The sequence below is a fragment of the Pteropus vampyrus genome, unplaced genomic scaffold (genome assembly GCF_000151845.1).
Source record: "Pteropus vampyrus isolate Shadow unplaced genomic scaffold, Pvam_2.0 Scaffold18, whole genome shotgun sequence".
NCBI lineage: Eukaryota > Metazoa > Chordata > Mammalia > Chiroptera > Pteropodidae > Pteropus > Pteropus vampyrus.
The window spans coordinates 5118209-5141883 of record NW_011888799.1 but is presented as its reverse complement, the minus strand read 5'-3'; the positions used below and the strand labels follow the sequence as shown (position 1 = coordinate 5141883).

The window sequence follows — 23675 nt, the reverse complement described above, 5'->3', positions numbered from 1 at the left end:
TTTTTTTTTCATTTTAGTTAACTGTAGTTTTCAGCTCTAGAATTTTTTATAGTTTCTATCTCCTAGTTGATGTTCTCATTTGTTCATGGATTGTTTTCCTGATTTTGTTTAGCTGTTTATATGTGTTTTAACCCATCAAACATCTTTGATAGTTATTTTTTTCTTTTTTCTAGCTTCATTAAAATATAATAGACAATTAGTTGCATGTATTTACATTGTACAATTTAATGAGTTTTCAATTATAGTTGGCATACAATATTAGTTTCAGTTGTACAACATAGAGATTAGAGATCTATATAATTTATAAAGTGATCACCCCACTAAATCTAGTACCCCTATTCCCCCTTACATATTTATTACACATTGTTAATCATTTTGCTTATGCTACACTTTATATCTCCATGTCTATTCTGTAACTATCCATTTGTACTTCTTAATCCTTTTGCCCTTTTTCGCCATCCCCCCCAATTCCTCTCCCATCTAGTAGCCCTCAATATATTCTCTGTATCTGAGTTTATTTCCATTTTTATTATTGTTGTTATTGTTTTATCCTTTAGACTCCACATATACATGAGACCATGTGATATTTGTCTTTCTCTATCTGACTTATTTCATTCAGTGCAATACCCTCTAGGTCCATCAAGGCAATATCTTTTTCCATCTCCTTCCTTTTAGTCTGTGTGTGTCTTTTAATCTGAAGTGAGTCTCTTGTAGGCAGTATATGTAGGGGTCTTGTTTTCTTATCTGTTCAGCCACTCTATCTTTTGGTCGGAGCATTTAATTCTTTTCCATTTGAGGTACTCGATAGGAATGTAGTCATTACCATTCTTTATTCCTGTTTTTGATACATGTTTTTTCTTCTTAAAGAAGTCCCTCCAACATTTCTTGTAATACTGGCTTGGTGTTGATTAATTCCATTCGCTTATTTTTGTCTGGGAAGCTCTTTATCTGTCCTTTGACTCTAAATGATAGCTTTGCTGGACAAAATATTCTTGGTTGTAGATCCTAGGTTTTCATCACTTTGAATATTTTGTGCCAAGCCCTTCTGTCCTGCACAGTTTCTTTTGAGAAATCAGCTGCCAGTCTTATGGGTGCTCCCTTGTAGGTAACTATCTGCTTTTCTCTTGCTGCTTTTAAGATTCTCTTTTTGCATTTAACCTTTGGCATTTTAATTATAATGTGTCTTGATGTGAGCCTCTTTGGGTTCATCTTTTTTGGGAGTCTCTAAGCTTTATGGGGTTTATGTCTATTTCCTTCACCAGATTTGGGAAGTTTTCCATCATTATTTCTTCAAATAGCTCTCCAACTTCTTATTTTCCTTCAGGTACCCCTATGATATGGCTATTTTTACATTTAATAGTGTCCCATAGACTCCTTAAGTTATTATTATAGTCTTGGCTTTTTTTTTCTTGCCATCCTCTGTGTTGGTGGTTCAATCCTCTTCTTTATCCACCTGTTGATTCCCTCTAATATACTCTTCATCGCAGATAATGTATTCTTCATTTCTGACTAGTTCCCTTTTATAATTTCCATTTCCATTTTTATGTTTTTTATCTCTTTGTTAAAGTTTTCACCGAATTCATCTACACTTCCCCTAAGTTCCTTGAGCATCTTTATTTTATTATTTTATTATTTTTTATTTTTTAAGCGAGGCAACCCTTGGTTGACTTCATAGATTGCAAGGACCTTGTCAGCTTACAATCCCTTATCTTTTTTTGACACCTACAGCACCTGGTCTTCCTAGGTGGTCTCCCAGGCCCCACCCTGCCTAGCTTCCGAGATCAGGTGAGATTGGGTTTGTTTAGGGTAGCATGGCCATAGACCCCTTGAGCATCTTTATAACAAGTGTTTTGAACTCTGCATCTGTTCGATTGCTTGACTCTGTTATTCCTGGCTCTCTGTTCTGTTCTCTCATATGATTTCTGCTTCTTTGTCTTCACATTTTGGCTGCCTTTCTATGTCTGTTTCTATGTACTAAGCAAAGCTCCTAAGTCTCCTGGTCTTATTAGTGTGGCTTTGTGTGGTAGGTGTCCGCTGACACAGTCCTTTGAGGAGTTCAGCTGCAGGCCAAATTTAACCCCAGCCTGTGCCCCTCCAGGACCATCTGTTAAGATTCAGCAAGCAATCCACAGATGCTGTGCTTATAGTTGCTTCAAGAGGCCACACCAGAAACCGAGGTCAGCTGCCACCATTGTGAATCTTGGGGCTGGCTCAGCAAGGAGCACCTGACATGTAGAGGACACAATTGGATGTGGCTTGGGTGGGGGAGGCAGAGATTCGGGGAATTCTCTGGGCGGAGCGACCTCTGTTACCCATTTGATGACGTCTCAGCTATAGTGGCACTGAGTCCGCCCACTGGGAGTAGGGAGGGCACAACAGGAACAGTGGATACCACCAGCACTTCTTCCCAGGAGAGAACCTCGCTTCCGGCCCTCTCTCGGACAGCCCAGTGTCCCCCTGTAAGTCCCGGGTACCCCCTGAGCAGCCAACCCAAGCACTGGTGCTCAGAGCAAACAGGTCCATCACCATGAAAGTCCACTCCCAGACACTGCCCCTTTAAGAGGCGTCTGCAGCTGCTTGCTGCCACGGCCAAAGCCTCTGTCCCACTCAGCCGCTTGGGATCGGGCAGCCTTGCGTCTTCACCCCCTCCTACCTTCTACCTTTGCAGAATGTTTTCTTATTTCTCTCCCTAGTTGTAGTGCTCTGTTGATCTAGATCTCAGGCGACTTTCCTTACTGTTTGCTTTGTGTTTCTGTCACAACTTTGATTTGGTTGCCAGAGGGATGAACAAAGCCTTTATCATCTACACCATTTTTCCCCCTCCCATGATCGTTATTTTAAGCTCTTTGTCAGGTAGCTCATAGACCTACATTTGTTTAGAGTCTGTTTCTGGAGTTTTAGTTTATTCCTTTGTTTAGTAATGTTTTCTTGCTTCTTTGTATACTTTGTGATTTTTTACTGGGATTTTGACATTTGATAAAACAACAATCTGCCGTAGTCTTTGTGTACTAGATTCATGCAGGGAAAGACTTTCACAAGTTAGCCTGGTTGGAGGTTCTTGGACCTCTCAATCTATTTCTGATTTTTTGTTCTTCCTGATGTCTGTCTGTGAAATTGCACCTCTAACATGCTGCTTGCCTCTGTTTTCAATGGCTTCCAAACTCTGGCATCAGTCTGGTCAGTGCTCTGAGTCAGCTGAGACAGAAACCCATCCTTCAGGGAGCCCCCCAGACAAGCCAAACGCTGGGTGCATTGTCCCATTTGCTTCTGTCCAGAGGGTGGAGCCCTGGTTTCAGGGGGTTTCCTCCTAGTTTCTCTGTGCTAGTTGGTATAGGTGGAAGGACATGATGGGCACACAAATACCATGAAGTTCTTTACTTCTTTTCTTGGAATCTCTTGGTTTTATAATGACCTAGGTGCTGTGCTATAGTTTCTCACCTAATCTCCGAGTTCTCATAGAGGTATTCTTTTCAACATACCGTTGTTTAGTATCTCTGTTGAGGAACAGCCTATAGCTTCCTAGTCTGCCATCCTGCTGACTTCACTCTAATACTTTTTATTTTTAAAGCACTTTATTTTTAAAGCATTTTTTCTTGGCATTGGAAATATGAAAAAAATGGTAGCTTCCTTGAAGTAACCTGCCTTCTAGCCAAGAAGGCGAGATTCATAAATTAAAATTACCAGTATTTGGTAGGCCGTCATAAGCGTCCAACCTATAAATGCAATAGGTACTCAGAGTAGAACTTCATAGGTAGATAAGCATTGAATTTAAAAAGAATAAGACTGTGTAGATTATACTCTCCTTGAAGGCAGGGACTGCATTTTTTCACTGTATTTCCAGGGCCAACGGAATACCTAATAGTTATTCCAATTATTTCTGAGCGAATGAATGAGCAGAAGGGAATATAGAGGCCCTTTCTAGAGGAGGACAGTATAAGCAAAGGTGAGAGGGCAGCAGTGTGTTTAGTGTGTTTGGGAGGCAGACAATGAAGAGTTTGGCTACAGCGGAGGGAACCTATGAAATACTCAGAAATAGTTGGACAGTGTCAATAGGGACTAGATAGTAAAAAGTCTTAAATGTTAAGCAGAGGATAGTGAGGCGCTGTGGACATTTTTGGAGCAGTTATTATTGGAAAGGGCTTTTTGTGTAAGGTTGGGTGGAAGTTATTTTCCACTGTGAAAGGAAAAATTTTAAGATATCCAGTGGCCTGCTTGATTTGGGTACACAATAGGCAGAGGGAAAGAAGGAATCCTTGATGAGGCAGAAGTTTTCTTATTAGATAAGTGGGAGAGCGATGGTTCCATTCATTGAAATGGGAAGAAAAGGGAATGGAAATGGTTTTTTTTTTTTAAACAGATTACATATTTACTGGTCAAAGTGTCTTATTTGGGGACTTCTGGGTACTATTTTGTGAAGACTTAGTGTTTTCTGTGAGCCAAAAGACCTTTCTCAGTTTCTGCCAGCTTTTTCTGTCTACTCTTGTTAAATTCCTTCCCACCTATTCAATTTATATCATTCACTTTTCTTTGTGCAACTTTTGTTAGTGTCTCTGGTTCTTAAAACAACAGTTGCTTGTACATCTCAATGCCTTCTATTTTCCACTCTTGAGTAACCTAACAAAACTAAGTTGCAAATCAAGTTAGCTTTCATGATTGCATTTCAGAATCTTGTTATGGACAAGTTAATGGCATGAGTGTCTCTTAAAGCTGGCTAAAACCTCCCTTGCATGCTAAATGTGTATTTGTCATCCTTCTATCTACTTGTCCACCCGTCCAAAAGGCATTATTAAGCCTTTGCTACTCTGGGAGGTACCAAATAAGTGTAAGACATAGCAACCCAGTAGTAAGTTGTGTTCTCCACCATAAGGATTGTCCCATGGTGGGTAAAGACTCAGGTTGAAGATTTAAGTGGTGGTTTAGTCTCAGAATGGTGCATCTCGTCAAGAATCACCACCACTTCTCTTCTTTCCCAACATCTCCCCATTATTACTGTTACATTACTTTTTTTCTTCCCTATCTCTTGAATATGGTCAATTATTACAAGAGTTGAAGATAGGCAGTACTACATTTGAATGTTGGCTCAACTGTTCTCTAGCTGTGTGTTTTTAAGAAAGTTATTTAACATTGCTGAGCCTCAGAAGCCTCATATATCAAATGAGAATAATAATATCTGGCTGTTTTAGGACTAGAGAAGTTGTGAAAAAATACTTGATACTTGTTGTACCTTACTAAATACTATTGTTATTACTATTGTATATAGCCATTGTTTACATTTCTCAATAGCATAGGAGCCTTCTTAGGTAGTATTCGATATTATGATAGAGTGAGGTAAAGTATGAAAGTTATAGGAATGAAGTGGGTAATAAACTTGAGAATCATAGGGTCAGACATCTCAAGGACATGGAAGACCTAAGAATGCCCCACACTGCAGAGGAACTCATGAAAAATAATAGCACAAATTTCTGTTAGTTGCCCACTTTGATTTCTTCCTAATGATGGGCATGCATGTTTTTGTATTTTTAGCTATTTAAATATGTGCGCATTTGACTTTAAAGCCCTGTTTATTGATATGCCAGTGCACCTGCTAATATATTCAACACATTTTTCTAGTTCTGTGATCATTTTAGCATCATTGGCAGTGTTTTATCAAAAGGGCAGAATTCTACAACAGCTTTTTCGGAGACTGCCAAGGCAGTTTTGAAATCAGACACTGAATTGCCTGACCTAGGTTACTAATAAAGGCAGATGATCTGTCAGCCCACTCTGTCATTTGGTTCCTGTTGGGGTACAGAAGTCTTGCTACTATTTTTTACATTTCCCTTATACCCATAGTGTGAAAATTTTGTCCACTTCTACCTTATTTTAGCCGAGATTCTCACCCATGATGAATGGCACGTATGAGGGAATTCTCACTCATGCCAATGAGAGCTAGTGAGAGAGAAGCCTCAGTAGATTTTTCATGTGGAATTTTTTGCATTTCAGATTTTTTCATTTAAAACTAGAGTCAGTCTCCAAAACCTTGTATGATTAGAGTGTGGAGGGGGCCTTTGGAACAGTGTTGCATGTCAGTGCTTCAACATTTTATCACTTATTATAATTCTTAAGTTATCAATAATTTATTTCAGTTATGAGAATGAGGAAGCATTTTATATTCAATAAGCAACAAAAATTTACTTTCTGAAGCCTAAGTCTAAATTTTTCATTAACTAGTGTTCAAGTAAAAGTACCCCTCCCCCCCCGCCCCCCGCCGCCAAAAAAAAGGGCAGAAAAGCTAGCTGGAAGTACCATAAGATCTTCAATCCCGAAAGAATAAAAACTATTGAATTATGTTTATTCTAGCATTTTTAGACATCAAAATAGTCAATCATTTGCATTAATTATGATGTTGTCAATCCTAATTTGGCTGGTTTCTGTGCCTAAAGCATACTGCTTGGTACATCATTGATGGACCCTCAGTAAATATTTATTGGCTAAATTTACTTGTTGCTCAAATTGTCCTTTCATGGAAGCTGATATCTGTGAACAACACAGTCCTCATAATAACACTGAGTTTCCAGCTGAAAGAAACTAATTTCTTCAAATATATCACTTCATCAAAAATAGCACCCATATTGTGCTTGTTTTCTCTTTGCGAAGAGCACATCTGGTAAGCCAACTCTTTTTAAACATTTGATTTTTTGCCTGCACATACCACATTTTGTTTATATTAAGACCTAAGCATTTACAAGTACATTTGTACAAGTGTCCTGCAAATTAACTGGAACTGAGAAGAATAGACTAAGTGAGCAGTTAACAGAATTTTCAAAGATAATTGTCTCTGCTTAATGCAAAATAGTTCAGTTTATCTATCAAAATGAAGGAGCTCCACCTAGCATTAGAAATTAAGACTGGCAGCTAACACTAGTAAAAGATGCCTAGGAAAGATTTGATATCAAGTTCTTAGTTTTTGTCTGTATCAAAAGCCCTAGGTAAGAAATGGTAAAAAGTGGTACAGCCTTCGCCTTAAGGAGCTTGGAATATAGTTAGGAAACCAGCTAAACAACTGAGGGATGTGGGCAATGAGGCATTCTTTTTTGGAGAGCTTATGGAAGTAATAGAACCTAAACTGGGCTTTGAAGGATTAGGATAGAGGGGACAGGATAGTATTGCAAGGAAGTGAAGTGTGTGTTTGCAGGACTTTTGAGGAAATGGTAAGTAGACTAGTCTTACTGGTTGTTTGCATGCAAAGAAAGGGTATGAGATAACAGTGGAAGCTAGTTTGGGGTCAGATTGTGTGGAATACTTTTGGAGGCTGGCTGAAGCACTTGAACTTTATCACACAGGTAGTGATGAACTGTTAAAGGTGGTGGTTTTGGGTTTTTTTGTTTTGTTTTGTTTTGTTTTGTTTTTTAACTGGAGTAGTGGTTAACGTTAAAAATGGAATTTGAAGCTTGGGAGAGCTAGTGGTGAAGGGAAGTGATTAGCTTACTTCAAAAACAATAGCACCACTTTTTATAGCCATAATGCAGGTTATCTTCTTTGGAGGTGCCTGTCACAGTCTCAATGTCAATCAGCCTGTACAAGTAGCACCAGTGTTTAACCATCTCTTGGCCAGTCAGTACTAGTGCTTAATCCTGCTTTAGTAAATTTGAATTGCTTGCAGATCTGTTCTATTTACCACACTATTGTCTGTCATTAACTTACTCTTTATTTGAAAATTTCAAAAGCATAAATCAACATGGAATTTCCGCAGGTGTTAAAGTAAACACTGGATTAACAAGACATATTTTCCCAGGGCTTGGAGACCTGTGGTTACTGGGAGGACATATGGGTCTTGCTCTGAACTTAGCTACATCCACCAGTAAAACAATCCTAAAAAATGCCTAGAAGAGACAACTTAACAGGTAAATTTTACCAGACAAACCATGGAAGAATTAAACTGTTTAAGAGAAGAGATAAGGAGAGAAAGCTATCCATCTCATTTTTGTAATCTTGTTACAAAAAAAGGACAGTAGAAGAAAACAGAAGACTAATCTCACTGTTGAATATGGATGTGAAAATTCTAAATAAAATATTAGCTGATTGAATGTATTATTGTATTAAAAAATAAAACTAAACATCATGACCAAATAGTTTTTTATTATATACAAAGATGTTACAAAATCAGAAAATCCATCAGTGATATAATCCAACATATTAATTTTTAAGGGAGGATAGTCATGATTTTCTTAATAGGTTCAGAAGAAAATGAAAATTTTCTTCTTACCAAGCTAGAAATAAGGGGGGTGCGGTGGCCTATGATAGATCACACTTAATGGTAAAGTTGAGAACAAGGCATTGTGCCCACTGTCACTTTACTGTTCAGTATTGAACTGGCATTCCTGAAAGCCAGATGACAAGAAAAGAAGTAAAAGATAGGTAGAAAAAAAGAGGACAAAGCTGTCTATATTTGAAGAAGATATGGTTATGCATTGAAAATTCAAGAGAATCTACAAAGTATTAGTACTAGTAACAGTTCAGCAAGGTTGCTGAATATCAGATGAACCTTGTGGTTGAACTATATGAAATTATCATTTTTGTAGTTTGAAACAGTCAGATATCAGCTGTTTCATATGATTCAACCTAATACAAAAATCAGTCACATTCCTGTACACTAGCAATAACCATTTAATAAATATATACTTTTTAAAAGATCCCATTCATAATAGCCATAAAAATAGTCATAAAAACTAAAAAGGTATCCAGGAAATATCTAAACAAGAAATATGTAAGTCTTTTGCAGGAAACATATTGAAAGGCCTAAATAGACATCATATCATGTTCGTGGATGGGAAGACTCACTATCGTTAAAAGGTTAATTTGTCCCAAATACGTTTGTAAATTCAATGCACTGCCAATCAAAATTTCAGAAGGATTTCTTTTGACAATTTTACAAACTCATCCTAAAATACATACAGTGTTTAATAAGTGATAGTTTATATAATTATTTGTAATGCAAGTTGGTTATAAATATACTGAAAAACCTAGCCCCAGCCAAATTTTGTCCAACTATTTTCTACTTGGAGAGATCCTAAACAGAGAAATGCCCCTGAAGTTCCCTGCTAGCTAGCCTCCTACTCTGAGCCCTCCCAGGTGGCATTAGCTTGATGAAGTCATAACTGGGGTCTAGACCTTAACTCTACAGGTTCAGAACCTCAATTTTGTGAGAACAAAATATGGTGACCAGCTTTTTAAGAACTGACTTATGTGGTCAAAATAATCAAAGTGAAGCTGCATTGACAGGAATATAACTGTTAGCCATACTTGAGTTTGATGTTTACTGTATTCTCTCCCTGAAGGCGAACGACATAGAAAATCAATTTTGGTTTTCTGTGCAAGGAATAAGTGCAAAGGGAGTCTATGAATGGTTTCAGTGACTAATGGTATCAGACTCTTCTATGCTATCACCAGGCTCAAGTAAATGTATTTACTAATTGGGGGACTTACATCCCTCAGCAGTGTAGGAAGAGCACTGCCTAATTATTGTTCTGAATATGTCCCCCCTTACTGTTGGCCCCCAGTTTGTGGTCAGGCATAGGTTGACAGTCCTTGATAGTCATGTTCTTCCTGGCTCTCTGATGTTTTACTTGGGTCACACTGATTGGGTTTGGGGTTCTCCAGAACTTTGCAATCAGACCTCAGATTTTTGGTATTTTTAACAGGTGGATTATTGTGTCCACTATATTTTTTTTCTTTCAAACTTCAATCTCAGAAGACAAAGACTTATCTGCTCTTTTGGAGTCATTTTATATCATTGCCATATATGAACACAAAGTGACGATTCCTTATTTCTTGAACCTGCTCACTGACATCAACACCTTTCCATTAAGGTCCACGTCGTATCTGGAAAAATTATATTTTCTTTACTGGCAGATTCATAAGCTGGCCTCTCAGAATTAGTAATGCATTAAACGATCTCTTAGAGGTCTGTTGGTTGATCTCTTAGAATATGTAATGTCTATTATTTTGCTTCTTGCCAGTATTACCTATGATGTCTTTTATTGATAGTTCATTCAAAGCAGTTTAGTTCTTATTAGTTCTGGAAAGTTCTTGTACAATTGATAGGTATAGTGATGATGTATGTGTTTTGATAAATTGACTGTAGCTGAGTTAGGTGGTTTGATGGGGACTTTATTTGCCCTTGGCTTTAGTGACATTAATTTAAAAGTAACAAACTGAAATTTACTGAGATGTCAGGCTCAAACAACACATGTTCATAAATTTTCTAGTTATTCACATATACACGTATATCTTATTTCATTACACCTCACTGAAATTATAATTTCACGGGTATGTACAATGTTTAGTACAGTTACCACAGGCAACATAAGAAGGATACTGGAAAAAATTATGAAGTCAGTAAGGCTCATTTTTTGTGTTCTCATATTTTCTTTCTGGAACTTTGCTCCTTGGTGTCCATTACCCCTGAAGGCTCAAGTCTTCCTTCTATGGGGCCTCAGGCCGTGATTCATACTTTTCTCTTCCTCTTTAGTTTCTTCTTCACTGCATCTATTTATCCTGTCCCTCAGAGCTCTGCTTTCCACTTCCTGCTATGGTAAATTAATCTGCATTTAGTTACTAGAGGTTGATTGGCTTTGTGTGTTTCCCTTATAAGATTCTATATTTGCCTTTTAATGGGGATGTCAACACCTTAGTCCAAATAGTGGGACTCACTGGCAGACCAGGAGGGTTGATATCATTAAAATAAGAGCAGAAGTGGCTGGGATTTATGGGATTTGAACTACATGAAGTTCATTGCCTGGGTGTGCACTGGCCCTCTTTTCTTCTGTGCCTGCTCACTGTAGTTGAGTTCCCGAAGAACTTCTGCTTTATTCTTAAACGAGAGATGAGGGTTCATGCACAGTTCACGTCTTTGAAATGCTTTCTATGCTTTATTTGAAAGAAGGCCCCTTTTATATTTTTGCCACGCAGCACATTCTGTTGGACCTGTAAGTTTTCAATGAGCATACCCCATTGAAGAGTGAGCTGAGACTGATTCTGCTTCTTTAATTCAACTGCATTTTATGGCTCGTTTTTAATATCTTAATTGGACTTTTACTCTCCTTGCACTGGATTGTTATTAAACAATTTTTAAAGACCTAAGAGAACAGATAATATTAGAAAAACCCTTTAATTTGCTTTGGAAAGATAGCAATTTTTCTCATTTTTATTATAAAAGTATCCTCTAATTTCTTATTTAAAATTATTTTATTATGAATGCCTTATTAGACGACACTATCTAGATAAAATCAAGACCAGATAATCAGTTACTATAAGCTTCTCAATTAGCCAGCTCGACTTTAGGCCCTATGGAGGCAAAAATAACTTTTCAGGGGTGGGTGACGAAGTGACCAAGTCAGCCAGTACTTTAGAGTCATTCACTTTCCTAGTGCAGTTACACGGCTATCTCATTTCAGCCTCTCTCAGAACAACTCTTTGAAGTAGGTATTGCTGCTCCCCAGCTTTACAGACTGGGAAACTGAAGCTTATAGTGTCCTTCATATTCAGCTGATTACCTTCACCATCCCCTAACACACATATTTTCATACTCACTCTTCTTCAGAGAAGTTGGTTGGGTGTTGAGAGAGAAATTTTGCCGGCTAGTCAACTGGAATAATGTTAGGAGTTGTTTCACGAAGGAAAGGAAGATCTCTTGAGAGTTGAGAAAGGAAAGAGCCTGCCCACGATTCACTTCTATGGACAATTTTCAGTAGTGACCCCTAGGGAAGTAGAATAGAAATTACCTTGGTACCTTGGCTGATATGAAATTTCAAATGATTGACACTTGACTGACTGAGGCTCTGCTATATTGCCACTCTGCAATAAGCCGAAGAGGTCTGCACTTAGCTAGTCATAAGCTTATGGAAAAGGGGTGAGTGAGATTCCTTTTGCAACAGTTAGTGCTTCTAGAATATAATTCCTCAGGTTCTCCATATACCATAAATATCATCAGACTGCCTATTTCTAAATCTTATTTTCCAATGAAAACATAATAAATAGTATATGCTCTGTACTTACCTTTAGTCATCTTGCTGATGCCTGAATTTTTTAAGATTGTTGAAACAGTTTCCTAGTTGCTATATTTCTTTTTAAAATAGATAAGACATGATTTTTCCTCCCAAAGGTACAAAGGTTGATGACTGAGTCTCTTTTTTTCCATCCTCACCTCAACTTTGCCACCAGAGGGCATGCGGTGGTTCCAGTTTTTTGTTTATCCTCTAAATTGCATAAGAGAGAGAGATTATGTGTAGTTTTTTAGTCATGATGTCATATTATATATGCCAGTCTGCCCCTTTGCTTTTTTCACATACTGTATTTTAAACTGGTGTACACATAGACCTGCCTCTTTAAAAAAACAAAACAAAAAACTACTGGTGGTTTCCATTGTATGGCCAATTTATAGTTTATTTAACCTGTTCTTTATTAAAGTGCCTGAGTGTTATCTTCGTAGCTTCCAGGTTTCTCCTTTTGTATGTATATAACAAATATCGTCTTTGTATTTGCCCCCTTCATTTTGGATATTTGTCTTCTTTGTTCTTGAAATAAAGTGCTCAAACATTGAGTCTCCATTCATGCAAAATATGATGGACCTCTGTTCTGACAGATGTGCTTTGGTCTATTATTGGGAAGGGCACAGGACTAAATATACTGCTGTCATTTTAAGAAACAGGCCATCAGGAAGATGGGGTTCCCCATTCCTTAGAACAGCCACTCAAGTGGCTAACACTGCATCTAATCTTGATGATCCATTTGTGAATTCTAGATTTATTTTCTATTCACAGAAATGGTTTCTTTTTTCCCACATTAGGCAGTTGCTAACGTATATTCTATATTTGTCTTCCATACAAATGGCCATGTGTGGAAAGCCCTCTGCAGCCATGTGGGGAAAGTGGGAGGAGGGAGATTCCCGATTTCACTGCCTGGGCTGCAGCTGGGAAAGCAATTCTTGGCATTTCAAGTTGAAACTTTGAATTAATGTTCTCAGAATAATACATTTGGTAGTTAGCTTCCATAGTACTGTATTCTAGTACTATACTCTAGGTACACGATGGGCTCAATAGGCTTTTAAACTGGACCAAGTACTATTCATAGCATTATTTCTATGAGAAACATTCCACAGTTTCAACTGGAAAACAACCTGTCGATTGATGTTTGTGAATATTGTATTGAATCTGTGGCCAAATTTTCTTCGCCAAACATAATGTGGACTGGGAGTAACCTTTATCTGACTGGGGTCAGAGAACATAAATATTGGGATTTTTAAAAATGTAAATTCTGTGCTACTATGTGCTATGAATACAGTGAGACTTAGAAAAGTATAGGATGAGCTCCTTGCCACCTGGATGATCAGAGTTAGTGAGGAAGAAGCAGAATGGAGAAAAAATTAGAGAATTTTCTTTCTCAATAAAGGAGGAAGTTTCAGAAAGAGAGAATACATTAAACTAAGAAAGAACATTTCAACAAATTGACTAAAGTGGCTTTGCGGCCCCAAAAGAGAAAGGTACTCAGGAGATTTTTGTGGGCAAAAATCTGCTGAAGTCATCGAAAAATGTGGGAGGCTATGAAGAAGTTGCCACCTGAGTCTTAAAAGGTATACTGGAGGCCCAGACCAAAAGGACTGTGCTAGCCATCTCTGTGACTAACACTGCGGAGAAAAACTGCATTGCTTTGATTCGATGTGTCTGTGGGGAGTGGGGAGAAGGGTGCATTTCAAAGTAAAACTAGACATGATGGTAAACGATAGACATGAAAAGTGTCTCATAACTTGCCTAATTTGTGAATGGTTTGTATCTCAAGGTTTTTGCTATCAGAGAGTATATTGTTTGCTTTTTTTTGTCTTTAAATTTTTTTATGGAACTTTGTAAGCATTCACAAAAATAAAGAATAGTATAATGAACTCCATGTGCCCATCAACAAACTTCAACTATTATGAATGTTTTGACAGCTGTGTTTCATCTATCTTCCTGCCACTTTTTCCTCTAGAATATTTTACAGCAAGTTCCATACATAATATTTCACCTATAAACACACTCCAGAGTAAAAGCTAAAAACATATAATTATAGTACCATTGTCACATCAAACTAATAATAATTTCGTGTTGTGTAATACTTAGTTTGTGTTTAAATTTCTCCATTTGTGGACCTGGATGGTGGGGAGGGAGGCTGAAAGGAAGGATTACAAATGGTCATGAAGAAACTTTTGGGGGTGATGGATGTATTCATTATTTTGATTGTGGCTATTTTGCAAGTATATACTATATGTCAAAACATCAAATTGTACACTTTAAATATGTACAGTTGATTGTCAGTTACACCTCAATGAAACTGTTAAAAAAATATAGTGATATAGCTAGAGGCAGAAAGTATTTTAAGTATTTTTTCCTAGTTATCTCAAAATATCTTTTTATAGTTGGTCTGTTCAAATCAGGATCTAAATAAGAACCACACATTGCATTTTGTTGATATATTTCTAGGTTTCTTGTAATCCAAAGCAGATCCATCCACTCACCCACCCTCTTTTTTCTTCATGCCATTTACTTGTCAAAGATTTCAGATCATCGATCCTATAGCATTTGCCACTTTCTGATTTGTCAGTTTGGCTAATTGCAGCCTTGCGGTAACATGTTCCTATCTCTCATATTTCTTATAACTTCCAGAGGTTTCACTGGGCTCTGGTTTACTTCTTTAACAAGAGTGCTTTATAGGTGATGCTGCTGTGAGCCTCTTATTGCATCGTATTAGGGAAGCATATAATGTCTGGTTGTTCTACTTTCAGTGTAAAATTGATCAGTGAAGTCAGGTGACGTCAGCCTTATCCATCCATTATAAATTTCCTGTCAGCTTTCAGTAGTTTAAGGAACTGCTGCCTAGATTAATTATTTCACTAGGGGTAAATTATTGACGTGTGTGTATAATTTTTAACAGCTGTATTTGAGGTATAATTTACATACAATAAACTGCACAAATTTAAAGGACACAATTCAAGAAATTTTGACACATACATATATATACATACATACACACATAGTTCGACATATGCGTGTATGTATATATCTATCTGACTGCCTAGCTGTTGGAGAGAACATAGTGTTTTGGAGGCATACTGCAGGGACAAATCATGATTCCTGTGGTCAGATTTTTGAAGGGTAAACACTAATTCTTTCACTGGTAACGATATAATTTTTCCATGTGGCAATGGAGTAATTTCAACCTTGCTTTAACACTAGCTTGTCAGGGAGATCATGCTACAACACCACCAGGTTGCAGCAAGTAGGCCCTTTTGATCTGAAAGCAGCATAAACTACTCAGCTCTGAAGCAGACTATTTAATCCTCACACAGCCAACCTGGTTGCCCTCCAGTGTTGACTGCCACTTCTCTGCACAGAGTCACAGGTAACGTGTGTGTGTGCGTGTGCATGCTCTCAGTGTATTCAGAATTTCTCTGAATTTAATATGAGCAGTCTTCTTTGGCCACCTTGCCCCCAGTCTACTATCCTGGAAAAGGGGTTAAGTTTTAGGCACAGACCTCTTTGGCAAAAGTATTAGGTTAATGAATCAAAAAGTCTAATCCCTTGAAGGCCAGCTAGCTAAGCTTTGTTCCACAGATGGCATCTCCTTAACTCCCTAGCAGTCATCTTACATATTTGGATCACCAGGAGACCTGGATGAGACAGTGTGTATAACTTGGTGCATGATCATCACTGCTGCTAAACAAACAGAAAAGCACAAACCATGCTCAATGCTTCAACTCACTAATATCATTAATAGTAGTAATACCATAATGCAAGTATCTGAATGTGAGAAAATTCAACCCGATGCTGAGTCTCTGCAATGAAATGGAATTTTTTTATATTCAAAAGTATTTTTAGGACTCGGTGAATATACAAAAAATTATTGAGGTTTTTGCTTTAAATGAGTAAATGTTATGGTATGTAAACTATGTCTCAATAAAGTGGTTTTAGAACATGTTTGTGAGATTTAAAATACATTATCTCATAGAAATGATACTGGACATCCTAGCAATAGATGAAATCACTGAGAAGAGAGCTGAAGACAGAACCTTTAAAAAGCCTACATTTCAAGGAAGAGAAATACATATGAAAACATAAGTGTTATTACAGAAATAGGAAGAAAACCAGAAATGAACAGTAGCCTAAAATGCAGTGAATGTGTGTTCAGTATCAAATGCAGAATAGATATGGATGGGGACTGAGAAAAGGCTAATGAACTTAGCTATAAGGAGATCACTAATGACCTTTAAGAAAACAGTTTCCATAAAGTGAAGGTGTTAAAGAATGAGTTATGAAGAAGATGAAGCTGCACATTACTCTTGCCAGAAATAAGATAGGCAGAAGGAGAAAAAGCTAGAAACAGTGTCAAGGATATTCTAGAGGCAGGGAAAACTTAGATCTGTCTGTATCTCTCTCCTTTTGACCGGAGAGGCTTGGGCATATCTGTACCTGGAGAGGAAGGAGACAAACAAAAGAACAGAGACTGAAGGTACAGAGGGCTTAGATCCAATCTGGCTCTTACGTGGTTAGAGAAGTTAGTATGCAATACAGAGCAAAGCATTTGTACAGTGCTGGTTGTTCTTTGTTATTTCTCTGCTCAGCGGCCGGCATGGCCCCCTCCCCTAGGCAAACCAGGGTGTTGTGTGTGGCCCTGCTCCCTACATGAACTCTACTTTTTCATGAAAGAAAGCAGATCCTAATACAAGTGATAGAGACATTATCATGGGCATAACCTTAAATCTGCTGTAACCTATGATTAGATAAACTCATGCTTGAATGCCAGCACTTGCTTACTGACACTAAGTGAGTGATAGCATACCTCACAAGGCTCCAGCACATCAGCATACCATCACCTGTGGCCCAGAGCAGCTGCTTAAGAGGCCATTTCAGTTCTCAGGTCAGAGCCTCCAAATCCTCTCAGAGAATTCAGCCTCTAGAGGTCTTTGAGCTTCACTCTGATTATAGGTTATTCCTGATTCACATACCCACCCCACATTTGGGGAGAGGTAATGAAAGGGAAAAAGGGGAAAAGTGTGGCAGCCTGCGAGGGCACTCCACCCATAGAGCTATCCCCAGCCCCACACACTGTCTCTTTGCAAAGGACTTCTAAACAGTGTCCCTAACCTCACCCTTCTCAGTCTCTGCCCCTACTTTTGATATTTATTATTATTTTGTATTATTTTTTTTAAATTTCAGCCATAAATATAAAAATTCAAAGGGCTAGTTTTGTCGTACTTATAATATAGCCTTTTAAAGCCCTACAGAATATTCTAGAATGTGGCATTCTTCCCTTTCGGCTATTAACTGCATATTAATGTAATTTCTACCTTGTTTTTAAAAATCTTTTTCTTAATTGTATATTTATATTAAATCAGATTTTCCTATGTCTCTTGGAAATAAAATGTTAGTCGAAAATAAAGTTCATTTTTAACACTTGTTATTTGTAAAAATGTATTCACTGTGTCTCTTTAAGCAGTCTTTGCAGGCTTTGTGGTACATATAATTTAGGGTACATTTAGTAAGTTGAAGGGTTAAAATACCCTGTGCTGTCGCATATGGCAGTGAGCAGAATCGCAGATGTTGATGATACCACGTAATTAGTATTCTTTTATGTAAATGAAGGCTGTCAGCATGTTACCATAGTGTCTACTCTCTCTGAAGCTGGAATTTATGCCACTTGGTCTCACCAAGACCAGGCAGGATTATTCCACTGTCCTTAGTTAAGAACTGAAAAGAAATCAATACAGTGAGAGAGAAGAAATGGAAATCTCCCCAAAGTAGATAGATTCTCTTCATTTTTTTCCTATTTTGCTTTTGTTGATTTTTTTCCCCCAGAATTTTTTTTTTTCTGGTGAGGTAGAAATATATTTAGGATTAGCTAAGAAATTTGCTATTTGAGAATAATTGGAATAGCCCAATTAAAAGACAAATCATATTTTCAAGCTATAGACTTTTGAAAGATAATTGCAGTGTTCAGTGGTCTCATAATTTTTTTTAAAATAATATGGTAGATCTGCAAGTTTCTCATCAGAGCAAAAGGAAAGAATTGAAAAGATTTCATTATCTTTTAATTTACTACTTAGTGATATTAATTATAGTAGGATGCTTTTAAATATTGATTATATTTTTTAGCTCCAGTTGATTCAGATTTTTAAAATAAAACTATGGTAATTAAAGAAGCAAAAGCTAATATTTTGTCAGGTTTACTTTCTCCACATGCAGACAGGCCCAAGGTGTGTAGGACATTTATTTAAAGTTGCTGACCCACTTAAATGATGGAGAACTGTTAAGGCTCATCATGTCCTTTCCTAGTTACACTGCAAGTTTATCTCTTTTGGATATTGGGTGCCTGTCACACTCGATGAGGTATGTTTTAAGTGGAAATGTTAGGATTATTATGACCTTTGGGAGATATGAAGGAAAAGGTGTACATGTCAGAAAAATACAAAATAGAATTCCTCTTTATGCCTGTGGGTGTTAGGCCTTGTTCTTAAATAAAGTGGTCAGAATATATATGAGAGGTGAGTTAAATACATTGTCTTTCTTGAACTGAATGTACCTGAGATTGTGTTCTCTTTATTCTCTATTTTGTGTGTTGATTAAGGTGGCTTTTTTCTTTTGTGTCACTTTTGTGTGATTTCCATTTCATGATCAGGTATGTTTTTCCTCCAGAGAAGCTTAAATCAGTGTGGTGAGGTGCAAAGTACCCTTGTGTTTTCCTGAATGGATTTACTCTGCCATATGGCAGGTTAGTGAGTCGCCACGACAGATTTGTAATGGGAAAAGGGCTGTGCAGGAAAGGATGTGCGTGATCAGCAGATTTATAGATCAGAAAATGAAATCAGAAGAAAGAATTTCCAGAGTGCCCTTTCCATTTGACAGCTCTCCATGGAGAGAATGTGGAATGGTTTTTCAGTGTTTTTCTATTTTGGCTTTTGGTTGTTCCAGCATATTTTTCCTAGCACAGGAGTTGATTTCATAAGGCATCGATGCTCTGGGTGTTGTGTTGCTGTATTCCCATTCACAGAAATATTCTCCAAAGGATTTGAAGCCGTGCTGTTTCATGTGATAAGATCTCAGTAGCAATTAAATTCCTGAAGACACATCAAGCCTCCTATTGGCTAAGACTGGGATTCGCCAGGTTTTGAGTTATAAGAGTAGCTATTTAGATATGCATGATTCAGTGAATACTGAATCTTTCAAAGGAAAGAAAACAAAAAGAAAAGCCAAGTTAGCTAAAGATAGTATGTCCTAGTATATTTAAGTCTGTGCTATCTAATGCTGCAATCACTCGCCACATGTGGCTATTTAAATTTAAATTAATTGAACTTAAATAAAATTAAAAGTTCAGTCCCTTAGTCTCACTAGCCACATTGCAAGTGCTCAGTAGGCACATGTGGCTAATTAGTACAGTATTGGACAGTGCGGATAAAGAACATTCCCATCATTGCAGAAAGTTCTATTGGACATTGTCGGTCTAAGTAAAAGATTTTGAGAAATAATTCTTTGATTTCTGTGAGGTGTTCTTCATCCTGCTGTAATTTGCTGGATTTAGTGCAGTGGTTCTAAGGTTTTAATGTATAAATGAATCATCTGTAGAGCATGTTTAAAATGGAGATTATTAGACCCCTCCTCCAGGCCCTGATTCATCTGGTTTGGAGTCGTGACCAGAAATCTGTACAAATAACAAGTATCCTAGGGCTGAAATCCCCAACCCTCGAGCCACAGACTGGTACCGGTCTGTGGCCTAGGAACCGGGCCACACAGCAGGAGGTGAGCAGGAAGCAAACTAGTTAAGCTTCACCTGTATTTGCAGCCGCTCCCCAGCGCTAGCATCACCGCCTCAGCTCCACTTCAGATCATCAGGCATTATATTCTCATAGGATCACCAGTCCCTAGTGCCAGAAAGGTTGGGGACTGCTGTCTTAGGGAATTCTGATGCTGATAGGTGGTTCAGGAGCTACATTATGAAAAATATTAAATTAGCGAGAAACTTGGGAATTGCCCTCTTGATTTTTTTCCCCTTCATTCTTTCATTATTTTCTTTTGTGTCTCCAGTAATTAGTTGTAAGCATCTGTGTACCCAACTTGATTGGTAATAAGTAGAAAACAAAAAGCTCATTTTTTTTTTACCATTTCATCTTTTTAATGTATGTATGTTTTAATTTGGCTCTGCCCTACAAAAAGTAAACAGAAATGGTTATTTCACTACCATTCTGGGCTGTGTAGGAAGGTAATTCTGACAGAAGACCTTTGACCACTATGAGTTGAGTACCCACCAGTCTTGAAATTCAAAGGAGTAAAAAAAGAAATATAACATATGATCTCCTCTGGATATTATATCTTGTTAGGAAATGGATAAATACATCCAGAGAAATGACTTTAGAAGGGCACTTAGCAACAAGTTAATAATTAGAAAAATAATATAGTAGAAACTAAATCCTGACAGTGCTCAAAGGAAAAGCATGATCTGACTTGATTGAAAATATTATCTAGGTTGCTTTTCTTTGTATGATCTAAGGGTTTCTTGTATAGAGCTGTGACTCCGCCATCTGGAATGGGCACTAAAAAATGGTCAGGATCTCATGGTCCTGCAGTATATTTGTGGGTTTTGTCAACAGGACCAGGCCAAAAGGGCTTCTGGAAAACTAACTAAAGGTACTACTCAGAGTGCTCTGGATTTAGAACTTCTCTGGGTGACCCCATAATCATGGAATTGCATCTGCACACAGAAATGAAAGTGGAGACGAAATGGAGGTGAAGGAAGTTCTTTTTATAAGGGGAACCACCTTTAGGAAATTTTACATTCTGATATTAAAAAAAACAAAAACAAAAAAAAAACACCTGTCAAGGATCCAAAGAATAAAAAGTTTTCTTTTAAAATAGTTGTTTAGCATCTGTCCCTTGGCGAAATTGCCCATTAGGTTTCTCTGAAGAATACTATTGAAGAAGCAATGCTAGAAGATAAAAAAACAAACCCCACTTCAGTATGTTACCAATGTTTTAAAAAGCATTTTCACATATCTCATCTGGAAGATTTGCTTTTTTTTCTTTTGTCATGATAGTTCGGTTAAATACCAATAGCCACTCCACTATTAGACAGATCTATCTAATTCTGTACTTATCTGTCCTTTCAGTAAAGAAGGTGAGTTTCCCTACCCTTTCTACAAAATGTAAATATTCTTTTGAAAAAGACACATTGTCTTAATCCCTCAGGGTTGCTATAACAAAAATACCATAGACTGGGCGGCTTAAAAATAATAAACATTTGTTTTTCACAGTTCTGGAGGCTGGGAAGTCCAAGATCATGGCACCAGATTCTGTGTCTGGTAAGGACTTCCTGGTTCAGAGCCATACGGCTTTTCACTCTGTCCTCACATGGCAGAAGGGGTGAGGGAGCTCTTTTATGAGGGCACTAATCCCATTCATGAGAGCTCATCCCATGAGGGTCAACCCATTTGTGATCTAATCACCTTCCAAAGGTCCCTGCCTCCTAATACTATCACCTGGTGGTTAAGATTTTAGCATGAGACTTTGGGGGAGGACACAAACATTCAAACCATAGCAGACATGAAATGTTACTTAGATTGAGGCTGACTATATTGAGGATCACCTCCTTAGCCAGATTCTTTAGACTCAAGAAAATAAAAATAATAGTACTGTAGAGGACTTTATTTTTCTTCCCTTTACCTTATCCTGTTATCTCTGCTTTGAAATACATTGAAACTGACTAAGATTGTCAGTTTAGTTATGGGTCTTCATTTCTTCTACTGGTATTTGAAACACTATGTCTTTCGTCTCAGTTCCTCTCCCCTGTCCCTTTCCGCATACTTGATCAGTATGAGATATAGAAGCTTTCCTTCCAGGACATCATCAGGTCAGAAATGGTTCAGAATACAAGTTTCTTTCCCCTGGTGGCCAGCTGGATGCAGTGTGAAATAAGGGTAATGACATTTTCTAAGGAGCACATAAAAATTAGCTGATATTCAAGCATAAAACAGGCTTAGAAAATGTAAAGTTTCAAATTGGTGCCAAGGCCCCCCAAATATTTTATGATTCTTCTTTTTTAAGGAATTTAACTGTCCTGTAATCCTCATTCTGTACCAAATTTGCTTTTTAAAAAAACTTCCTTCCAAAGGAACTAATTTTGAATTAAACACTAATGAGTGTCGAGTTGAAATGCCAGTTGCAAGCTTTTTTCTAGGAAGATATTTTGCTGAAAGCTTTTGATTTTCTCTCTCTCTCTCTCTTTTTGGGGGCTCTATTGTGCCAGGTTGAAAGAGTGGAGACTTCTGTAAGACATGGATAGATGCAAACATGTAGGGCGGTTGCGGCTGGCCCAGGACCACTCCATACTGAACCCTCAGAAGTGGTGCTGCAGGGAGTGCACCACCACAGAATCCGTGTGGGCTTGTCTCAAGTGTTCACACGTGGCCTGCGGCCGCTATATTGAGGATCACGCCCTTAAACACTTTGAAGAGACCGGACACCCGCTAGCAATGGAGGTCCGAGATCTCTACGTGTTCTGTTACCTGTGCAAGGACTACGTGCTCAATGATAACCCGGAGGGGGACCTGAAGCTGCTGAGAAGCTCCCTCCTGGCGGTCAGGGGCCAGAAGCAGGACCCGCCAGGGAGGCGCGGCCGGACGCTGCGGTCCATGGCCTCGGGCGAGGACGCGGCCCCGCTGCCGCGCACTCCTCAGGGACAGCCGCAGATGCTCACCGCTCTGTGGTACCGGCGCCAGCGCCTGCTGGCCAAGACGCTGCGACGCTGGTTTGAGAAGAGCTCTCGCGGCCAGGCAAAGCTGGAGCAGCAGCGGCGGGAGGAGGCGCTGGAGCGTAAGAAGGAGGCGGCGCGGCAGCGGCGGCTAGAGGTCAAGCGGCGGCTGCTGGAGGAGCTGGCCAGCGCCCCTCCGCGCAAGAGCGCGCGCCTGTTGCTGCACGCGCCGCGTGCCGCCGCCCCGCGCCCCGCCACGTCGCGCACACCCACCGGGGGCCGCCTCCCGCCGCGCCGCGCCCCCGGCCTGCGCAATCTGGGCAACACCTGCTACATGAACTCCATCCTGCAGGTGCTCAGCCACCTCCAGAAGTTCCGAGAGTGTTTCCTGAACCTCGACCCTTCCAAAACGGAACAGCTCTTTCCCAAAGCCACCAACGGGAAGGCGCCGCTCTCCGGCAGGCCGGCCAGCAGCTCAGCCACCGAGCTGTCACCGAGGAACGTCAGGGCCGAGTCGTGCGAACGTGAGGGCTTCTGCTGGAATGACGGGCCCTCCATCACCAGGAGCTTAGAACTCATCCAGAACAAGGAGCCCAGCTCGAAGCACATCTCCCTCTGCCACGAACTGCACACCCTCTTCCGAGTCATGTGGTCCGGGAAGTGGGCCCTGGTGTCTCCCTTTGCCATGCTTCACTCGGTGTGGAGCCTGATCCCTGCTTTCCGCGGCTACGACCAGCAGGACGCACAGGAGTTTCTCTGTGAGCTGTTGCACAAAGTGCAGCAAGAACTCGAGTCTGAGGGCACCACGCGTCGGATCCTCATCCCCTTCTCCCAGAGGAAGCTCACCAAACAGGTCTTAAAGGTGGTGAACACCATATTTCATGGGCAGCTTCTCAGTCAGGTAGGTGTGTGCCCACCCTAATCCCGAT

General features: G+C 39.1%; 1 protein-coding gene across 12 annotated transcripts in view; it reads left to right on the top strand.

The window, feature by feature from the left end:
- USP49 (ubiquitin specific peptidase 49) overlaps nt 1-23675 on the top strand; it is a 75993-nt gene that overhangs the window by 42106 nt on the left and 10212 nt on the right. For all 12 annotated transcript variants that reach the window (XM_023527590.1, XM_023527592.1, XM_023527591.1 and 9 more), the window contains one exon: nt 22303-23647. In XM_023527590.1, the coding sequence (XP_023383358.1) occupies nt 22331-23647 (1317 nt within the window). In that variant the 5' untranslated portion in view covers nt 22303-22330. The remainder of the gene's footprint in view (nt 1-22302; nt 23648-23675) is intronic.